The sequence below is a fragment of the Pimephales promelas genome, chromosome 7 (genome assembly GCF_988280905.1).
Source record: "Pimephales promelas chromosome 7, fPimPro1.hap1.1, whole genome shotgun sequence".
In the NCBI taxonomy this organism is placed as follows: domain Eukaryota; kingdom Metazoa; phylum Chordata; class Actinopteri; order Cypriniformes; family Leuciscidae; genus Pimephales; species Pimephales promelas.
Genome location: NC_142775.1, coordinates 20,320,399 through 20,343,469, shown reverse-complemented (window position 1 = coordinate 20,343,469; position 23,071 = coordinate 20,320,399). Strand labels below are relative to the sequence as shown.

The following is a 23,071-nucleotide window of genomic DNA, read 5'->3' as shown; positions in this document are numbered from 1 at the left end:
TATAAATATTTTTTTTTCTTTTTTAGCTTTGGCTGATTTAATAAAATAATATATTGGTCGAAGTCAATAGACAATGCACCTGATTTGAGAAGGACAAAAAATGGAAGAGGTGTCTATACATACTTGTCTGGTGAATATGTATTTTCAAGTCATTTTCCACGATTCAGACTACTGTATCACTATTTATGTCAGTGGCGTCCCCTCTAAAATATATCAGACTGTAAACATCCAGTGAGAGTTCTTTCCACTGTAAATCCTGTCACTCCCTTCATGCTCCCTCCAAGCTCTCCTTCCAACATCCCCCTCCCCTCCATCCCTTCCCTCCCCTCCCTCCATTTTTTATCTTGCCACCAACTTTCCTTCTCACAGAAACTCTCTGTGACTCTCTTTCACTCTCTTGTAATTTCTCTGAGAGTGTGTGTGTGTGTGTGAGAGAGAGAGAGAGAGAAAAAACAACCTGTTTGGCTCATTGCCTCTTTCTCGGCTTCCCTTTGTCTTCTCTTCTCAATTTCACTTCTCCCCTCCTGGGTCTCTTTCTCTCTCTCTTTCACTCTCGTTGTGCTTTTGCTCAAGGCAGCGAGAAAGTTCAGCCTCATTTCTCACACATTGGCTCATTTCCGCTAGGCCTTCGCTTGGCAGCGCACCAACACCAACAGGTGACCCAGGAGCAGGGGAGAAACAGGAAGTGGGCTGCGTGTGGTGGAGACAGTTCACTGGAGGGGTTGTCTGGCTCCGCCCCCAGGCCCGGCCCATGCCAATCAGCAAAGCAGGGGACATACAGCTCTTATTACCTTAGAAGGGAAGGCGAGCGAGGACAATGTAATGTAATTAGGCACTCCTCTCTGTCTCTAGCCTACCTATGGGAGAAAAGGAACAAAACGACTCGTACGCTCTCTTGCTTTCATACACAGTGTGTCCTAACACTTACGTGGCTCTCTGCTCTTCTCCAACAGTTCAGTGAGCTCATTGGTTGATATGTACAAATCCTCTCAATGAGAGCCAGCTTTACAGTCTGAAATCGGGCCTACCGTCTGGAATGGCAATAATTCATTTTCCCACAGCAATCAGAACAGACAGTGTGCTAATACTGTGCGGTTTTATTCATCTGATCCTGTAATATTGTGATTTGGATTAAGTATGTAAAAACATTCTCTTGGATTTTACTAACAGCAAACTAACAGGCAACAAATATCACATCTCTATAATAATTATGGCTGGTTTTGTAAGAAAAAAGGCATGTTTTTTGGCCTCTGAACAGATGACTTGCACCATCAAAATGCAGCTATAGCCTACAGCACCATCTAGTGATATATTTTGAGTAAAACATTAGCAATAAGGTAAACAATTATATATGTATACTTTTAAAAGCATAAACACATTATTAATGACCCTACAGTACCTTGTGAGGAAAAGTCAGTAGATTAATGTCAAAGATGTTTCTTGCCATTATTTACTTCTTATTGCATTACATTAAGATGGAAAACTAACAATCACATCTGTGGTGAAATATGATTTAATTTGTTTTGACGCATATATTCACCACATTGCGAACGCTGCTGCTGAAAATTAGTGCTTGAAACACTTTATCATAATAAAGATAATGACACGTAAAACTGACACAAAGGTGGTTCATGTCTAGTATGTCAAGTACTACTGATTTAAAATCATGTTACCACATGGTGGCAGCAATTAGCTTGTATACATGCTGCTGTGTTAGCTGATTTGATTAGGATGCTGAACAAGTTAGTCAGTTGGCTATTTCCTGCAACATTGTAATGGTGTGTGTTAATCAGTGTTAACTAAATGTCTTTTTCTCTGCCTTAGTTCCATGTCACCATTCAGTATTGAGAGCATTCGACGGCCTCAGCCACCTGAATCTCCAGACTCCAAGAAAAGACGCATCCACAGGTGTGATTTTGCGGGTTGTAATAAGGTTTATACTAAGAGCTCCCATTTAAAGGCACACCGGAGGACACACACAGGTAAGTGAGCACACAAATGCCGTCCATACGCATAGTTTCACTACCAATTTATTTGATTTTGGGGGATTCTAGTTTACCAGTCTTAATTTGGTTCAGATTTTACGAATTGTATCTGTGTCTTTTTTTTTTTTGCTTAAACTGTGATCCATTATCTCCACCAGGTGAGAAGCCATACAAGTGCACCTGGGACGGCTGCACATGGAAGTTCGCCCGCTCGGACGAGTTGACACGGCATTATCGTAAACACACAGGGGTCAAACCCTTTAAGTGTGGGGACTGCGACCGAAGCTTTTCCCGCTCAGACCATCTGGCCCTGCATCGTCGCAGACACATGCTGGTCTGAATTCACACACACAAGGGAGAGCTGGATCTCCCCCAATAGTGTTCAGCTGGGCTGGATACAAAAATGGCCATCCCTGCCCCTGAGAAAGAGAGAGAGAGAGAGGATAAAAGAACAAGTGAAGGAGGAGTACAATGCTTTCCTCACATTTGCAGAGCTAAACAGGGTCCATTCAGGGAGGGACGAGGCTCCTCTACTGGCCTGAAACATTTGGAGTCCAGGATGTTGATTGTCTCATGTGTGTTCAAAGGAATATTTCACTCGGGCAAACGGTTCGTTTTCTGATTTTTCCATTCTGAATCATCCTTGTGTTCTGTTTAAATATGGCTGCTTCTCAGTCGACATCTACAATGTGAAGAAACGCAGAGTGGAAGGGCTTTACGTGTTGTTCTGGCAGATGCAAAGGGGAGCTTGACCGGGAATTGTATGCTTGCACAATTTTTTTTTACATTTACATTATTGCGGAACATCAAGAGCCAGACACATCTGTGAAGGATCATGCAGTTCTTCTGATGACGGAGACTTTGGGCCAGTGATTCTGGAGGTTACAGAGGTTGCCATTTACAGGTTAACTTACCAGCGAAGGAGTTTACGCAACAAAAACAACATATTTTGGGTCATTATATCTTCTGTTCCCCACAACCTTTGTTTTTAAACTGAAATTGATAAACAGACAAAACATACTTGGGCTTCTGCAGTCTACCATCCACATTTGTCTTAATTTCATAACACTAACTCACTAATTAGAGTAAATCTGGATAATGAGGGTCTACTAAGACAGGTAACTCGAGGTAGAAGAGCAATATATTCATTCTGATCACCAGATAGGTGAGCTGGTCTGGCTCTTATACTTATAGTGCATATCTATCTACAGTATCTATCTATCTATCTATCTATCTATCTATCTATCTATCTATCTATCTATCTATCTATCTATCTATCTATCTATCTATCTATCTATCTATCTATCTATCTATCTATCTATCTATCTATCTATCTATCTATCTATCTATCACATCAGGTGGCTTTGAAACATGGACAAAACTTTGAATTTCTATCAGTGCCGCTTTGTTTTCTATAATTCCTAAAGCTCTTCTGTTTATAGTGGATTTGTAGCTGCCACATTTTGGAGGTAAAGTCGCTTTGTAGAATATCCAGAGGTTTTCTTTTTCTTTTCTGAGATTGCTTTTGTACTATGAAGCCTAGATGTAATTTATGGTCAGTACAGCAGCATTGATAGGCTTTGTCCTTTACTTTTTTATTTACTGAAGTATACTGTAAGTACTGTGTTAATGCTTCAGTTAAAGTGTTTGCAAACATCAGTGCATCCATTTGCTAATTATTTTAAAAAACACTTCAAGTAGTTAATGCATCGGGTAACATTGAACTTACTGTGTACAATACTTTTCAAAAGTTTGGTGTCTATAATTATTTTTTGTTTTTGAAAGAAGTCTCTTAAGTTCACCAAGGGTGCTGTTAATTCATCAAATATACAATAAAACAATAATAATGAGGATTATCATTACAAATTGAAATAACCTTTTTTTATTTTAACATATCATGTATTTATATATAATATAACATTTAATTTATTCCTGTGGTGGCAAAGCTGAATTTTCAGCATCATTACTTCAGTCTGTATCACATGATCCTTCAGAAATCCTTTGAATATGTTTTGCTGCCCAATAATTCTTTTTTTATTATTATTAATAATAATGTTGAAAACAAGTGTGTTGCTTAATATTTTTTCTGGAAGCCAAGATAAAACACTTTTGTAACATTATTACAGTTATTTACACTTTTGATTTGACATTAACAATTTTGACAATAGATTGACAATAATACATCCTTGCTGAGTAATGGTGTTAATTCAAATAAAAATCTTATTGACCCCGAACTTTTGAATGGAAGTGTGAAGTACAACAGTATTTAAAGCATTTACAAATCTACATAGGCTAAATGGTAAATTATAACTATACAATTGTTCTGTTCATGATACATTAAACAAAATGTTCAAATGCAGGCTATTGGTAGATGTAAAAATTGCCATTAACCCAGATTAATAAATGCTATTATTATTATTTTTTTTCATGGTTAGTTCATAAAGTCTAATTTTAATGAATTGAACCTCATTCTAAAATGTTACCAATGTTTTTTTTTACACATATTTTCTTTCATCACACCGTTTGAACAATCCCCAAAGTGACCAGAGGAGGGCGAGTGACCAGTGAGCTAAATTCCTCTAGAAATGCTATCTATCTATCTATCTATCTATCTATCTATCTATCTATCTATCTATCTATCTATCTATCTATCTATCTATCTATCTATCTATCTATCTATCTATCTATCTATCTATCTATCTATCTATCTATCTATCTATCTATCTATCTATCTATCTATCTATCTTAAAAGGATTTCTTAATTTATAAATATATAGCCACACACACTACAATAACCAAGATACTCAAAAGAAGCAATATGCCATGCTTTTATGAATACAAGTAATTTAATTTAACATTTACTGTACCCAGATAAATCCACTGTACGTTCCCCAGTTCGTGTAAAGGTATATGTTTTTCACTAAACTAATTCTGTTTCTGAAAGGACATCTGTAAGACTTCTGTCCCTTTGATCCATATGCACTTTCAAGTGGCTACAAAAAGTCATGTGATCGCTTCTCAAATGATTAGATATTACTAGAATTTACATTGAGAAAGGCCACTTGACTGCATGCACAGACAGATCAGGTGATCAAACACACAATCAATCTCACAGTTGCTGGTGCATGTAGGGACTTTTTGTCACCAACAAAAAAAAACTGAAGTGCTGTGAAAGGAAACATGTCGAGAATCATTCTGTAACCGTTTGTCAGTTAGAGACGACCAATCAATTTCTAGCATTTTTTTGTTTGTTTGTTTGTTCGTTCATTCTGAAGTATTATGATCCTCCATGTTTTATGTTCCTCTGTATTTGTGTACACACGTGTGTATTCTGTTGTTAATCGGCTTGGACATAACATGAGCACCTTGTTTTTATGAAGTAAGGAAGTAATTATTTTAAGGTAGATGTGACATTTATCACCAATGTATCTTATCATATTCTGTATTTTGAAGCGTGTCTGTAATGTGGGACACTTCATCAGCATATGACTATTTTCTGTACAAAAAAATACTTTTAAAGATGTTGTAATATATGTGAAAGTGAAAGGATACTGCTCCGTTTTACATGCTGTAAATACCTATCAAAATAGGGCTTTTTTAAAATACAAGGGATTATCTTTATACGTAATATGCAGATTTTTCAGAGACATTAATTTAGCTAATATAATTAAAAAACTGTTCAACTGTTCTACAGTATGTGTGAGAACAATAAAGGCTTGACATCTTAAAGAGATAGATCAGCCAAAACTGAAAAATCTGTCATCATTAACCCACCTTCATGTTGACCAGTAGCCTATATATATATATATATATATATATATATATATATATATATATATATATATAGGCTCATTACAGTATTCAGGCAGTGCTGCCTCATTTTTAGCAACTATTTCAATGTTTTTATACTGACTCTTAAAATGTGAATAAGAGAAAACAGTGTATCCAGCACAGTATGCAAGAGTCATGAGCAACAAATAAAGTGATCTATATTCTACTGGAAAGATTTCAGACAAAATAAAGGGTTGTTTTACTCAATTCTGCATTACTTTCCCCCCTCCTTTGACATTCTTATGTTTTTTGTGGCATAATTTTGCAAAGGCAAACAGGGTCAAAGTTATGCAATAATGACGAGTGCCTAGTATTATGAAGATCCTCACGTACAGGACGTCACGGTTTCCCTGGTTTAATCACCCGGACATGACACAAAGATCTGTTCTTTTAAAATGCACTGAGCCTTATGAACCATTTTGAAGCTGTAAATATCCAGGGTTGGTGTTTGTTGAACACTCTTTATGTGTCTCCTATGGAAGCTGCATAAGATTTATAGGGTAATACTCACCTACGGAAGCACACATTTGCTTAATTAACAGGACTCTGGTTTACCCAACTCTGACTTTATAAAGTCGCGTGAACCCCTGATGCGTCGTCCTCAGTTATGGAAATCGAGCAGTCACAGGAAATATTCTGAAGGTTAAGACACTGGTGATACGGCGTAATAATTCCTCCGTGAGCAGCATTTCCCCTCTTCAGTCTCTGTAAAATATTACCTTTGTTTATGTATTTGCTTTACTTTCTTTGGAATCAAGTATTTACTCAATGGCCTTTGTTTCTTGTTTTGCTGATATTCTGTAATTATATTTCTTGTATTTATGTATAGTGTGTGTATTTGTAAATATATTCAGAGTTTTTTTTTTTTTTTTTTTTTTGGTTTTGTTGTAAAATTGTGATATTTCCCCCTGCTAATCTTCAAAGGGACTCCCTTCCCATTGGAGGATGTCACTTCCCAATGTCACAAGATACCTGTTTCAGAGGTTAAAAGTGTTTCAGCTTTATTTTGCTTCTCCAGAAGTTGTCTAAATATTTGTGCTTTTTGCTATTCTCTGTATTTTCTTTCTTTTCCAGAAGATTGAGCTGTGAATTGAAATTGAGGTTATACATTATACGTGTTTGATAATCTTGGAGGCATGGAAGTTAATAAACTTGCATTTTGTATGGAAAATATTGGCATAAAGTCACGTATTTACATTTACTTCACATTAACATTTCAAAACTGATAATAGAATAAAGATGTTCAGTCCTAAAACCTGGAAAAATATTTGCTTTTTTGTCTCATGGATTTCCATGAGAATGTTTTATGTACAGTATATAATATAGCATTTGAATTAGAGTAATGTGACATTAGGAAAGTTGCTAACAAGTAAAGCTACCATATTTAAAATAAATAAATAAATAAATAAATAAAAACATTGAAATTCAAAATTAGGCAAATTAGTTTTAAAATTAGGTTACACAACAAACCGACATCATGACTGAACAGAACAGAAAAGGAACACTATTTCTGTCAGTAATTTTTATTTATTTATTTATTTATTGTGTGTGTGTGTGGGGGGGGGGGTGGATTAATGCATTTATTCATTAAATGGATCAAAAGTGACAGTGAAGTAATTTATAATGTTCCATTTTAAGGAACATTATAAATGGAACCTAAGGCACATTCTATTTTGAATAAATGTTCTTTTGGAATCCTAAAAAAAAAAAAAAAAAAAATTATCATGGTTTCCACCAAAATGTCAAGCTGTAACTCCTTTCAACATCGACAAATGTTGTTTGAGCACCAAATCAGCATATTAGACTGATCGTGTGACTCTGAAGACTGGACTAATGATGCTGAGAATTCAGCTTCACCATCACAGAAATAATTACATTTTAAAATAGAAAATAGAATTTTACAATATTACTGTAATTTTGATCAAATAAATGTTGTCTTGGAACAGTGTCGGGAAAAGTTACTTTTAAAAGTAATGTTACTCCCTTGAAGATATTGGTTAGTAAGGTGAGATTAAATATATAAAGTATATTTGTTATTTAATATATTTGCATATTATCCTTATGCAACGAGTTTGCATTTCACTGTTTTTTTTTTATTTATTTTTGAGGAGTATTGAAATGTTTTAGTGCCAGTGAGATGAGTAGCTGCTGACATTTAGTCTAGAACTACAATAACCCTCATATTATACACAACACACATTACGCCTCTGCACTTAGGCTACTCCTGATTTATCTCATCATGGGGACAGAAGAGGTATGTCAATAAATGGCAGCACAAAGTATCTTGCATTACTTATTTGAAAAAAGTAAATGAAGAGTTCAGATGCAAAAGCCTCTAAATGCCATTTTAAAATTTTCTTCTTGAATGATGATTTTTATCAAACTTGTATATTTAAGTTCAGTAATTTCACTTAAATAACAATTAATTGGTAATTATCATTGCCATTTTAGTGAAATCACTGAACTTAAATATACAAGCTTGATAAAAATGATCATTCTAGAAGAAAATTTCAAATGGCACTTAGAGGCTTTTGCATCTGAACTCTTCAAATGTAAAAGTAATATTACTTTACTACAGTAGTTAGTTGAAAAAAGTCATCTGATCGTAACATGCGTTACTTGGAATGGATCACCCCAACACTGCTGGTGAGCATAAGAGACTGTAAATTTTTTTAAATCATTAACAACAACAACAAAAAACTTCTCACCGACCCCAGACTTTTGAACAGTAGTGTTTTTATCTGAGATCATGAGCCTTTATAAGACTAGAAGTCAGATGATGATTTTTGTGTCGCGTGAAACATTTCAATTGATATTGCTTTCAAACCAATGATTTTGTGGGAAAATGAAATGGTTTTGCCTGCACTCTTAGAAGAAAAGGTTCTATATAGAACCTTAAAAGGTTCTAAGCGCTACGTATTTGGAACCCCTAAAAGGTTCTATACAGAATCCTTAAGGGTTCTTTGTAACCAGGGAAAAGGTTATATGGAAACTAGGGATGCGCGGTATACCGGTTTTGCAAAAATACCGGTATATAATAAATTTCAAACGGTACAATATCATCATTTTGTTAAATTCGGTATTTGATGAGCTGCTGTTCCGAAGTTCTCCACTAGGCGGCAGTGCGCTACCGAAACTGACGCGAGTCACGCGAAACCGGCAAACGAAGGAACACGGTGGAAATGAAGCTCATTCGGATTTCTACACGCCCGAAATTAATAAATAGAGAGAGAGCAGTATGAGTGAAATAAGGCATTACTTTGCCTACTAAATTAATGAGAATAGTGTAGAAACAGACCTCAATGCACCACTCTGCAAACTTTGCTTTCAATAATGTGTTGCCATGGAATGCAAGCGCTCGTCAGTTGCTCATCCTGACTTGTTCAAGACTCAAGAGATCAACTGGTGAGTTCATCATTCAACTGATTTAATTTAGACTTTTATTGAACACTGAACAGCGCACATACATAAGAGCTTATCAATTAAATATGATACGGTAAACACGAAAGCTCAAATCTTCTTGCATGACACGCTAGAACGAATTCAGTTAAGTTACCGTCTTATGAACTCATCATTTTTGCAGGTTCAAACAAATATATTCATTTAATTTGAATTAATAAAGCATAAAAGTGATAGTAAAATGAATGGCATTACTGTCGCTGTGGCGACCCATAGAGAGAGAGAGAGATGGTAGTAATATAAATATTAATAATATAAGCCCACAATTAATTTTGTCAACATTCACTAAGGAACCTGGCTTAACAATATAGCATTGATTAATCTAGATCAATCAGTAATAAAATGACCTAAAAATGTAATATCCTAATAAATGTTTAGCATCATAACATTACTTTTTGCAATGCATTATATGCATAATATGAACCCAAACACAAACAGTAACCAAACCAAGATGAATAAATGCAATAAATGTTGATAATTCTCTGTTGATGCATGACAGCTGATGGTTTACGTCATTTCATTATTCTATTATGTTAATCTATTATTATAGATATTAACCTATTTCAATTGTATAATATCAGTGGTTTTTTTCCCCAAATCAAAATTTTACCTACACATAATTTGTTTATTTTTTAAATTTTGATATGTTTTTTTTTTTTGGATACTTTTCTTTGCACATATGGTAGTTGAGAGTTTCAAGCAGTGTTTAATAAAATTGTTTCAATTCACTTAAATTTAGACTTTTTTCCGACTGTGGTATCGATTTAGCATCGATACCGAGGTATTAGGTTCTGGTATCGTATCGAAGCCAAAATTGTGGTATCAAGCCATCCCTAATGGAAACTTTTGGGTTCATTCATTATCATTTGTTTTGTCCTTTCCGGATTATATAACAGCAAATAACATCAAACATCAAGACGAAGAGTGCCATTTTTTCTCCTCCAAGAGTTCAATTTTTCTCCTCCAAAATTCAGCATGATTAAAATGTGATATTAAGTTACTACACCAGTTTAAAAAAAAAAACAATAATTTAATTACAAAATGTTGCAGAATTATAGCCTATAAAGAACCTTTGTTCCAAAAGGGTTCTTTCTTGACATTATAGAACCTTTTTTTTAAACGGTTCTTTGAGTAAAGAACCCATGCTTCACATATACAGTAGAACCCCAATTAACCCTTTTTTTCTAAGAGTGTGGGTATGAGCAACATCACAGTGATCCTATAAGTGCTTTCAGTAAATGACATTCACTAAAGAGGATCACAGCTGAGCTACTGTTTGATCCATACTCTCATCTGCAAAGATCATCTAAATGTCAGGTCAAATAGTGAATTAATCTATTGTTCCTTTGCATGAAAGAAAATAAACGAGTTTCCTATTGACACAAGTCTTTTCAAAGAAACATGAAGGCATTGACTCCATGATAACAATCTTCCTCAGAGACAAAGCAGTCGGGCTGATTCCAGTCATGTTTAACAAGTATTATATAACATAAAAATGTTTTATACTCAATCACCAATACTCAAATACCACCACTGTTTGACCAGTGAAGTTTTACATGCAGCTAGCATGATAACCTCTGCTAAAATCTTAAAAGATAAAACTCTTACTGAAAGATGGACAATATCTACCTCAAGCGTGGTGATTGTCTTGGACTCTATTTGGAAATTGTATTTTTATTTGATCAATACTAAATAATTATACATGCTTCCGACTTAGGACTTGTTAGCACACATACTTCTGAAGTTAGCCCTACACTAACATGTAGTCCATTAAGTTGACATTTTTTGGTGAATCTGTTCCAGTGTAGGCCTGACTGTTATTCATGCCTAGATGATAGCATCAGTCTCCATTACTAACGTAGGGAAAAATGAGTAAATTACTCGTGTTCAGAATCTGTTGCTTATGTAAGAAGAACTGATTCAATAATATACACCCTAACGACAAAAAGAATGCATTGTGAAAACGTCAGGTTATTTCCATGACTGAGGTTTTTCTCCTGTTACTCAGTGATTTGTATACAGTCAAGGTAATTATAGTATCAATTTAATTGGGTGTTACCACTCAACACTATCAACTTTTAATTCAGTGACTTAAAATCTGACAGACCGTATCAACAACTGTAACCACACCTCTTTATTCACCTAATCACATGTGAGCCAGGACTGTAACAGGACACTCCAGTTTAACCCAACATACTGAGACTTTAAAGATCTGCCTCTATAATAACAATAATGATGTACATATTTCACATTACTGTACTTACCTAAGTACTGGAAATTAGAGCGATTAGAGGGTGTGTTTAATCTTAAGCAGTCTGAACCTTTAATTACGGTGATTAAGAGTTATTCTCTTTGGGTTTTGGTCACAAAATGAAGAACTTCTCGTTACAAATATGTTCTTCCCCTCTCTTTAACACTGTGGATCCTCCTATTACATTAAAAACAACTCCATAAGTCCTCGTCTATTTTACTTCCATCTCAATAACAACATCAGCTTGTCAATTGTAATAAGGTGGAAAACATTTTTATCACTGTAATGGAAAATAAAGAGGTTTTATGAGGCCACACATACAAATGTAACACACCAAAAGCCAAACTAACAAATGTAAACAATCATCTGCCATATTGTTCTGCATAATGCAGCCATTTAGAGCACTATTAGTTTGAACAAAGATTTTTAAAACCACTTCCCAGTAACCCAGTACACATTTCATGTGATCGTTGAGTTACGTTTTATAAAATACAAATGAAAAACTAAACAAAAAAAACAATCTGTGCAAAATAAATACACATCTTATGTACATTTAAAGCTATCATTTATCCCAAACAAATGCATAGTAAGGAAAAACAAACAACTATGGAAGTAATCGATATCCAACCTGTCCTCTTGCCAGGAAAAATACAGTATTTGTACCACTTATTGCATTTCAATAAAACACATAAAGGAGTTCAATCAAGCTTCAGATTGTGCTCTTTCAAACATTTCGCCGACGTAAAGTGAATCCTCTTCGACACATATCATAGTTTGGACTAAATCCAACTCTTTGGTGTTCTGGAGCTTCATTTCATTTTATAATTACCCGACGTCTCCCACACACATTTCTGAAGCACGGTTTCTTATCAAGTGCTGCTTTTAAGAAACCTTAATACATTGTGACTCAGCGTTCGTGGCTAACATACTCATGACTGTTCTGCGGGTTTGGTTCAACAACCAAGACTACAGCTCTGTCTTGATATTATTTACCTTGTGATAAAAGTACGAGTAGTCGCTTACAGGAATACTATGGTTTCAATACAAGTTAAGCTCAGCTAAAAGAACCTGTGGTACCACATGACTCAATTTCAATGGGGCCAATTTGTAAACGTTTCAGTTCTTGACGCTTCAATCGTATAGCCACGAGACGTAAAGTATGTTTTAACATACTTTAACAACTTTGATACAATGTCAAAGCAAACTCTAAAATGACCATAAAAGAACAAGTTTTAACAGAAGAATTAATGCAAGTGCTTATATAAAATGATAAGCTTAACATTTCAAATTGGCCCCATTCACTTCCACGGTAAACTATTTATTTATTTATTTTTTTAAAGAAGTTTTTGCGTTAATTAACATTACACCACAAATTATGTAAATTAAGCTTAACTTCTTACTAAATCCAGAATATTCTTCTATAGTGGAGTAAAACTGTACCCCCCACAAGATTTCATGTGGCACTTCGATTCTATAAGGTAAAAAAGGCACATTAAAAGTAGTTATGTCATAAATAATGACATCAAAGTATGGAGATGAAAAAAGAAACATGTCAAAAGAATGTCCCAGCTGGCAAATAAGCCAAGTTCTCACCAATTAGCTGGTTTTGTGACCACAGGAGCCGTACCGACGGCAGGGTTTGGTCCTGTTGTACCTGATGAACTGCCAAAACCCAAGATTAACCAACACACCCAAATCCTAATTAGTATCATCAGCAGAGGTCCTGATAGCCCTCCCGCGGCACCGTCAGAACAACGAGAGCGGGCAGCTCTAGTTCTGGTGCCTTTTCATGTGGAGGGCCAGGTGGTCCGATCGGGAGAAGCAACGGCTACATACGGCGCACTGGAAAGGTTTGGCCCCCGTGTGCTTCCTGAAGTGGCGCGTTAGCTCGTCAGAGCGGGCGAAGCGCCAGTCGCAACCCTCCCATGAGCACTTGTATGGCTTTTCGCCTGCAAAAAACACAGGCCGATTCAGTTTGAGGGGAGAGCACAATCACAATTCAGTAGTATAAAACATTGGCTTTCCATTGAGTCATCCTAATGGGCTGTACACAATATAACACACAGCACAACTATTATTATCTGATTCACAAACAAATCATCAAATTGGACATTTTTACATGGAAACAAAACCCCATGAATAATAAGTATAATTTTATAAAATATTACAATGTTTTACAGAATAAATTGGTAAAGGTTAGTTTTTTTTGTTGTTGTATTGATTAGTATGTTGAACTGCATAATTTGGGAGGGTTGATTTTAACTAATGTTGTTTTTAACTAATTTTTTGTCATTTACCATACCAGGGACATTATAACATGCCTGAATGACTCAAAATAGAGAGCTTGTGAATCAGAATCAAATCACTACATGTGTAATTCTGTTTAGTTAACTTTAGTGAACTATTGTATGACAGCAACATCACACTGAAAATTGTGTGAACAGCTCTGTTGTTGTCTGTGTGATATTGCTTCTTATTCAAAGTCTTACTTACCTGTATGAGTACGTAAATGGGCCTTCAAATGTGATGACTTGGTGTATACCTTCTTACATCCTGGCAAATAATACAATAAATGTTAGTATACATCATCATAAGCTTTACCATTAAAATTAAACCTTATATCCATTATATGAACATTAAATGGATAGTTTAGCCAAAGCTAGTATGACTTTCTTTCTTCTGTGACACTTAAAAGAAGATATTTTGAAAAATGTCTCAAGTGATTTTTCTCCATAACAAAAAGTCGTTTTGGAAAAAAAAAAAAAATAATCTTCAAAATATCTTCCTTTTTGTTCCACTGAAAAAATAAAATCATTCAGGTCTGGATGACAGGGTGAGTACACAATGGGTCAACTATGGCTTTAACATTCTGGCCAGCTCTGACTTGTCATATGGTATACAATGTCAAAAGGTTATGCCATTGTGTCCTAAGCCTCTTAGTCCAACTTCTAGACCGGTAATTGTTAGATGATTAGTCACGTCAGTCCACAACATCTATTCAACAACGTTAAATCACCTGAATAGCCATTTAAGCCTCCGCTGTGTCATTTATTTGGAAAAAAGCCGTGGTTTCCTTCTAAGACCTTGAATATCATGTCAAATAAAGTGTACACTATGTGGTTCACATACTTAAAAGTGTCTAGATGTTAAATGGAAACTTACCTGGTACATCGCAGTGATGTATCCTCCTTTTGTCTAGATCGGGATTATTCCTGCGGTTGTATTGGGCAGGTACTGCTTGTGTTTGGACAGAAAGTGCTGGTCCGGGAGTAAGACACGCCATTTTAGATGCCATGCTGGCAGCATATGACGGAGGTGGCGATAAGTTCTGTACCAGTTCTTTCCTCCTGTCCGGACTGCCCGGTTCTGAGTTGGGAGGAGATGGTGGTAGATAGGCCGCCCTCTTCTGAGGATGCTGACCAAACTGGGCCGGTAGAGAATATCCACTGCTGCCCATATTACAAAGAGATCTGTCTGCAACATGACTGGCCGGTGGGTTAACGCCATTGTACGTTGACATCGGAGAGCATGCGGCATTGTGGGAATCTGTGCAAGAGTGGCCTCCAGGCACGTTGGGCTCAAGCTCCGAATTCAACAGCTGAAACAGAGGGACTTCTGGGAATTCGAGGGATGGGGTCTCGTGCTTGACGTAAACATTGTTACCCGTTTCCGCAGCTGGGCTGTAGAGGTTCATGTACTCTGTGTGCGTCATGGCAGGCGCAACGGATCCGTGGCAACTGGAGTAGTTGAAAGACGTATGCAGCGGTTCCGTCTTTATCTGTGTCGCTGCGGACCGAACGGGTCTACACATGCCTGTCCGTAGGTAGGTGACGTCAGGTAAAAAAACATTCATGTTTATGCTGTATGGCGCGCCTTGGTCCATCGTCAGCGAATTGTCTTGACAAAACTTCTTATGCTCTGACAAAACATGAAACTGAGGCGGCAGGTATCCATCCATGTCTGATCTGAGGGTCAGAAAAAAAAATTGGTTTTCTTTCACCACAAATTGTACATAAAATACATGAAAAGAAACAAGTTTGTTCAACCATATCCAACAATAATCCTTGAAATTGTGTTAATAAAGATGTATCAGCTTGGCATAGCCATAGCTGGTGGATACTGTAACCTAGTTGTAGTCTACCAAAATTGTAAATACATAAGATTATAGTTTTTACCAATGTCCAATTCTTTTTTGAGGACTTTTAAAAGCTTACAAAACATCTGTCGTCTTTCACATCGCAGTTCAGTTCAGTCACTCAGTGAAGGTTTTGGGACTGTGTGAGTTCTTATGTTCCCCATCAACATTGTCATGACACACTACAGACATTAGTCACATGGTATTTACGACTCAGCTGATTGGCTCAAAACACAGTATATTTCCAGCCAAGTAACTGCCATTGACATGGGAAACCTAATTGACAGCTTTCTCCACTTATTGTACATTTTAATTACTTTCGCATAATCCTTTAAGCTTTCAAGTAAACAAGGAAGAAATCCCTGATAATTACAAGATGAGTTCAGAGGAATGAATCTTCAGCCTGACTTCTTTTTTTCTATTATGTTTACCTGTACAGTAGATCCACACTCTCAAACTGAAAGATCAACACAAACTCCTGTCATTTTTATGTCAACACGTCAGCTTGTGTGCATGTCTAAATACTCTAGGCTTGTTGCTACCTTACACCGAAGAAGGAACCCCCATGCAAGCCCTCTCTCTCACTCTCTCTATCTGCTATGCATAAACTAGGAAATACTCCATCTGAATTTAGAGCCTACAGCTGCTCTGCTGTTATGGAGTTTTCAGATTAAGGTCAGAGCAGAGTTCAGCACTATTCATCCAGCATGCTTAATACAGTATGTAGGCTACTGGAGAACACCATGAGAAAACATTACTATAAAATGTAATAAGCTGTGTAGCGATCATGTTACGCTTTAGATCAAAAGCATAAATAACACTGGCATTTCGGAAAGCATGGCACCCAGCACCGTATACCAATGTAACATGCGATTGCAGATTCACTCTACCAGAATGTGATGCTTTGATGGACTGTCATTAAATCCACTGTAATCGTCCTTTCTCAATTCCGCGCTCAGTTCTTAGAGGTGTTTTATTCTAGCCGTGGATCCTGATCAACAAAGCGTTTCCCATAACGCATGTCCTCCGCTGAAATAAACTGGAGATCACGTCATTCAATATGCCGCAAATGAAAAAGACACGACAGACAGCCAGAGATGTTAAGCGCTTTTACGCGTTTGACAAGACAAATTACGCAACTGCCTCGTTTCAATGCCTCAAAACGGGGCGGGGCTTTGCCATCATACATTTAATAATTCATCAAAACAGGTTTTCAGGATCTGTTATAGTCTAGTAAAGAAAAAAAACAATGGTAATGTAAAAATATTATTATTATTATTATTAATTATTATTGTAATTATTATTTGTGTTGTTGTTGTTTTTATTGTTATATTAATACAACTGGTTGATGTGTATTTGTATGGTAAATTTCTGGCAACTACATCAACCAGTTGTATTAATATACACTATAGTGACTAATGTGTATGCCATTAAATTATAGTGTTAATATACCAACCTATTTGAGCTATTTAAATGTAAAAACCAACAACAACCGCAACAACTACAAGAGAGACAAAAGAGAGACAAAAAACTTTCACTCACCTTATAAACACTTTTTATATTTTATTTTCAGTTTTATAGTATATAAATAAAATGAAACTCAAAGTTTGAAATTATTTACCAAAATGTTCAAATAATATCCTTATCATCTTATTGTTATTAATATGACACTGTTTCCCCAACTACACCTGAAGATAATCAGACCAGATAAGCCACACAACCAAAACTATTCTTTGGTATAGACTGATAAAGTCCTTAATCCCTGTGAATTCAGTATGGATTTTCAGGGAATGGGTTAATTCACATTTATGTGAATCTCTCTCTCTCTCTCTCTGTGCTTTGGGCCATATGTGCTGGTATGCAAAACTGCTTGACTGTACTGCAGCTGCCTGTGTGGATTGCGTGTTCTATGCCAACATGCTAGGAGAAGTGTTGAAGCAGACAAAGTTGCTGCCAGGGAAAAATATCAGGAATGTTTTGATTAAAATAGCACACGATCATAAATGATCAAGGAATGCCTTAGTCTTCAAAAAGGCATTTGTATACAAATTTGATGTCACTTCTAAATCTAGTTGAAAATTAATTATAAAAACTGGTATGCTTTAAAAATATCAAAATTTAAACCAGCATGTTTGCTTGCCTGGCTGAATTATTGTAGCAGAATGGTTCCACATATAGTTCCCATTCATCAAAATGTCGCTGATTACTGAAAAGGTGCCTGAATTTCATTTCATTCATTTTATCATGAAAGGAAATCAATGTTACAACAAGTAAAACATACAGTGTGTGCTAGCATTACAAATCAATTGTGATGTTGAAATAAAGGCCATTCCCATTATTCATAAGTGAACCTGTATCGTCCTGTTCCACAGAAACATTTGAAAACTAAACACATGTACATTAGAAAAACAAAGACACGTTAGACAGGTTTCGAGATTATTCTGGGGCCGGACTAACCACTGAAACTGGAACAATGTGATGGACCTATGATGTTATTTTTTATTTTTTTAGTTAGACTTTCCTGGTTTTCTGACTCACATTTGCAGCGAATTCAATGAATATTTCTTCGTAAAATAAACGTTGAAATGGACAGTTCACCCAACAATTTCACCTTATTATTTATTGTTTATGTTTTTGTTTTGTTTTGTTTTGTTTTTTTTAATAGTGTGTTTTATGTGTTGTGTGTTATGTGAAACTTTGGTACGGCCATCTTGGCCAGAACCCAATGGAAGAAGATTTTTTTTTCTTCTTTTGTTTATCTTAGTGGGACTTTCCTGGTCAAAAAAGGATAAATAAGTAAATAATAAAATACTGATTATGATTTTGAGAATTTACAAATATGCATAAAACATACTCGGTTACATAAGTAACCTCAGTTCTCAGAGGGAACAAGTATTGCGCAAGTTAGCTTACGCTACGGGTAAAGTTATCTTTTCTCGAAATATTGAACACAAAAATTATCCTTAATTTTTCATACGTTGTCAACGCAGTGCAGCAGCCAGCAGACCTGGAGCAGGCTATCTTGCGTGCCCATTGGCTGCCTTGGGGCAACTGCTGAGGCCTACCACTGAGCCTTGCGCATGATGTCACGTTCCGGTGAACATAGATAAGTGGGAAATAGGTGACCAGCAGCGTGGGCCAGCACATGTTAATTAGTACATATAGGGTATACAGAGCAGCGATGCCGGTCCATATAATATTCACCATACAGTACGGCTCAACCAGGAGAGCCAGAAACCTGTGAGTGTAGTCACAGGTAGTCACCTGTGAGTGCACATGATAAATCTGGGCAAGACATACACACCGCTCAAACTGACAGAAGTCTTGCCTTCAAGGCAGGAACTTCCAGATTATAAAACCTAACAAATGTGGATGGAGAGACCCAGTCTGCCGCCTCACAAATGTCTTAAATGGAAATTCCACTGGACCATGCCAACAACGAGGCCACGCCTCTAGTGGAATGTGCCTCAATGCAGGGAGCATTGCAGACCTCTAGACTTCTGAGCAGTTGCGATAGCTTCCACCATCCATCTAGACAGGCTCTGTTCCGAGGCGGCGAGACCCTTGGTGCGCCCACCAAATGAAAAAAAAGGTGTTCTGAACGCGTGAAAGGGGTGGAGTGCGTAATGTAAGCCCTCAGCGCCCTGATAGGGCAGAGGAGATTAACATCGCCCTCACTATCGGATGTTGGCAGAGCCGAGAGAGAAATGTCCGGCACTCTAAAGGGGGTGCCCAACACTTTTGGGACATAGCCGTGCCTTTGCCTGAGGATGACTTTGGAGTCATTTGACCTGAACTCAAGACATTTGACTGATGACAGAGCTTTCAGAAAAACGCCTTTGAGCAAGACGTACTTTAGGTCCACGGAGTCTATTGGTTCAAAGGGGAAAGCTTTCAGGGCCTCCAGGACCCATGAAAGAACCCTCATGGGAACCGAAAGGGGGGATGCGAAAGCGGATGACGAGCTTGTTTCTTCCGATTGACTGACCGTGCATCGACTCAGTGAATGCTGCAACGGCCACCACGTATACTTTAAGAGTGGATGGGGACCTACCCTCATCCAAAAGCTCTTGAAGGAAGCCAAGCAACCGTGGGACCCCACATCTTTGTGGGTCTAGATCTCTATCGGCACACCAGTTGGAGAACACTGACCATTTAGAAGCGTAAAGCCGTCTTTTTAAAAGGAAGTTCTGGATTGCATAATCGTGTTCATCACTCCTTCTGGCAAGACAATGGGTATTCGTTGATTACCCATGCGGGCAGTGACCAGCGCTCTGGATGGGGATGCCAGATTGAGCCGCGGGCTTGAGAAAGTAGGTCTCTCCTCACCAGAATCGGCCAAGTGGCTGTGTGTGACAGCCGCATCAGCTCCGGGAACCAGATTTGATTCTCCCATCGCTGGGCTATAAGGAGCACCATGTGGTGCGTTTCCCTGATCCTCTTGATTGCCTGTGGTAACAGAAAGGCCAGAGGGAAAGCATAAAGAGGGAGACTGAGCCAGGTTTGGGCCAGCGCATCCTTGTGTTTAGAAAAGAACAGCAGGCAATGAGCGTTGTCTTTTGAGGCAAACAGGTCGACTTTAGCTTTGCCAAAAATGCGCCACAGTAACTGGTCTGTCTGGGGGTGCAGGGACCATTCCCCTGGGAGAACATGGTCCCTGTATAGCTTGTTTGGGCCGTCGTTTTGGTGGCCTGGCACATGCACAGCTCTCAGTCAGCTCGGGAGGTGCTCTGTCAGATGGCAGAGACTCCTGGATCTGACACCGCCCTGACGGTTTATGTACACCACAGACATGTTGTCCGACCAGAATAGCACATGGTTAATGGGATGGGATATGAATGGGAGGAAGCGCCTGAGCGCGTTCTCGATCATTATCATTTCCAGACAGTTTATGTGGAAGCGTTTCTCTTGGTCTGACCATGGCCAAAGACCGTTCTGCCCTCGAAGGGGGCCCCCCAACCTTGGTTGGAGGCGTCCGTCGAGATGACTTTTCGGCGCGAGACAGCTCCCATTGTCACACCCTGCTGGCACCAGTCATCAGCTAACCAGGGCTGCGGCCTGAGGCCCAAACCTGGTGAGGCACTCGGGCGTTCAGCCAGTGCTGTAGCGGGTGCATGCGCAGCAGTTCCATCTGAAGCACAGCCGAGGCACGGCTGACAAGGGCTGTGGTGGTCCTGCAGGCTGTGGACGGGAGGGCAGACTTTGAGCGCCCTCTCTCAGAGAGCGGGCAAAGGTGCGCTGTGACCGCCTCCTCCATTGGGGGGGATTGTGTTGTACAACCTTTTGGCGGCACCGTCCACTTGGGAGAGCGCCGAGGAGACATGTGAGTGGAACTTTGTGGAGAATGGTGCATTCCACGATTTTAAGAGGTCAGCGTAAAGTTCCGGCAGAAGCATATCTGGAAGCGGGCGGTAGGCGGCGGCTGTGGAAGAAACAGCCATCGAGCCTATTGGGCACTGGCTTCTTAGGGGGTGACCAATCCAGGCGGGATGAAATCTGGCAAGCCCTTCACCATGACCTCAGGCTCCGGTATCCTCTGAGAACTGCGCTTCTTCTTGTGCGGTTTGGAGGGCGGGGTGACAGCAACCGTGGTGAAGGCTTCGAGTCGAGCCGACAGGGTCGACAACAGAAGCGCTTCACAGTGCACGCAGCCTCCCGAATCCAGGGCGAGGGCTGCGTGGTCTGGAAGGGCTGTGTGGAACCTGCGTGGTCAGGGCGAGGGCTGCGTGGAACCTCTCGTAAGAGAACTGATATTTCATTCATCTCATTGCTGATATACTGTCATGTCATGTATTCCGATTATACTGTAGAAAGTGACATATTTGTAAACACATTTTGTTTTGCTAATATGCCTCATTGCCAAATGTTAAATCAAGGTCCACTGATTCCAGTTATGCCATGAATGTACATCAAAGGCAAGTATTCTCTGTTGCTCATTAGAGAATTTAAGGATCATAACAGCCAGGGAGCATCTGTTGATGTTGGCACATGGATATCCACATATGAATGCAAGTAATTCATGTTGCACGTCATTTATAACTCCGAATATTTCAGACAATTAGATGCCAGACTTTTGAAAATGCAAAGCATCTGAAGTAAGCATCTACTGTACATAGACTAATAAGGTGAAATTCACGTGGCTATTTTTTTTTTTTTTTTTACCACAGATAGGAATATGAGAATCTGAGTTTGTGAATTCTTATTGTTTTTAATTTCCAAGTTGAAATCATATAAAAACATCAGCCATGTATAATGCGAATAAATTCTGTTCTAACCTCACATTCATAACATTCATAAGCTCGTAATAAATGTTGTCATGATGCACAGGAGCAGGTTTTCTGAAAAAGGATTGTATTGATCAGCTCTTGCATTTATGTTCTGTGATTAAAAAAAAAAAAAAGTAAAGTCAAGTATGAAGTTGTAGTTTAGTTTTAGAGGGTGTGGTGTGTCAGGAAGCCCACATTGTGAGTGGGATTACGAGTGGCTTACTGAAAGAGCTATTTAAGATAATATTAAATGCTTGATGGTACTGAATAAAACTTAATCCATGTGAATATATGTATTTATATTGCATGTGAACTACACAGACAGAAAAGAAAAAAAAAAGATAGAGTGATATGTGTAAATTACCTTTGGCTTTTTCCATGCACGGGTGTTTAGGATTTCTCAAAATGGGAAATGTAGATTAAACAAGTACAAACTGTTTGAAGAAATGTGCAGAGCACCACTGAGACATCTAAACATCATTGTAGTTTGTTCTGTACTTGTGTTAAATTTTAGGTATGATGGGAACCAATGGGACAGATGGGTTTAAACGCAATCTACCGGTAGATATGTACAGTTATGTGAATACATTTGGACACCCATGCTAAAGTTGCCTAAAAAGAGGGAAAAATCATCTTTTGGAAATTGATCTTAATGCCTTAATTAGAAAATCGAGGAAAAATCCAACCTTCAAGGACACCAATTTTCTTAAAATACAGGTGCATAAGGCAGGACACCCCTATGTTAAATTCCCATAGAGTCTTTTTATTTACTCTCAAAGAGAGATTTTTATTTTTAAAGGTAAGTTATTTCATGGATCCAGGATAATATCCATACCTAGATTGGCATGGGGTACTTTCCATAAGATCCTCTTTTAATGCAAATCAAACCAGCTATTAGGCTGAAATAAAACCATGCCAATCTCATGGTGAAGGGTGTGTGATGATAGCCTGGTTCAACCAGACTCTAGTACATTTCATTGAGCGGAAGTACGTAGGAGGGCGCAGCCAAGCTAGTGTGATGATGTGGGTCTATTTTGATCCCAAAGGCCAAGGGAACTTTATCCTGGATCCATGAAATAACTGGCCTTTAAAAATAAAATTCTGCCTGACTCTATGGAAATTTAACATGTAACATTTTTTAATT

General features: G+C 38.0%; 2 protein-coding genes across 5 annotated transcripts in view; one reads left to right on the top strand and one right to left on the bottom strand.

The window, feature by feature from the left end:
- klf12b (Kruppel like factor 12b) overlaps positions 1-2,426 on the top strand; it is a 43,412-nt gene extending 40,986 nt beyond the window's left edge. For all 4 annotated transcript variants that reach the window (XM_039655452.2, XM_039655451.2, XM_039655453.2 and 1 more), the window contains exons 5-6: positions 1,825-1,982; positions 2,144-2,426. In XM_039655452.2, coding sequence (XP_039511386.2) covers positions 1,825-1,982; positions 2,144-2,325 — 340 coding nt within the window. In that variant the 3' untranslated portion in view covers positions 2,326-2,426. The remainder of the gene's footprint in view (positions 1-1,824; positions 1,983-2,143) is intronic.
- Positions 2,427-12,971: 10,545 nt separating this feature from the next.
- On the bottom strand, positions 12,972-16,816 carry klf5b (Kruppel like factor 5b). The gene is made up of 4 exons (XM_039655236.2): positions 16,552-16,816; positions 14,689-15,491; positions 14,020-14,079; positions 12,972-13,475 (listed from the first exon to the last, which is right to left on the bottom strand). The coding sequence occupies exons 2-4, from the start codon at positions 15,482-15,484 to the stop codon at positions 13,297-13,299; spliced, it is 1,035 nt and encodes a 344-aa protein (XP_039511170.2). The 5' UTR covers positions 15,485-15,491; positions 16,552-16,816; the 3' UTR covers positions 12,972-13,296.
- Positions 16,817-23,071: the final 6,255 nt, after the last annotated feature.

Coding starts and splice junctions, on each gene's coding strand:
- klf5b (XM_039655236.2), bottom strand. CDS start 15,484: ATGGATGGATACCTGCCGCCTCAGTTTCATGTTTTGTCAGAGCATAAG. Junction 14,080..14,688: donor ACATCACTGCGATGTACCAG/GTAAGTTTCCAT, acceptor ATTATTTGCCAG/GATGTAAGAAGGTATACACC. Junction 13,476..14,019: donor CCATTTACGTACTCATACAG/GTAAGTAAGACT, acceptor TGTTTTTTGCAG/GCGAAAAGCCATACAAGTGC.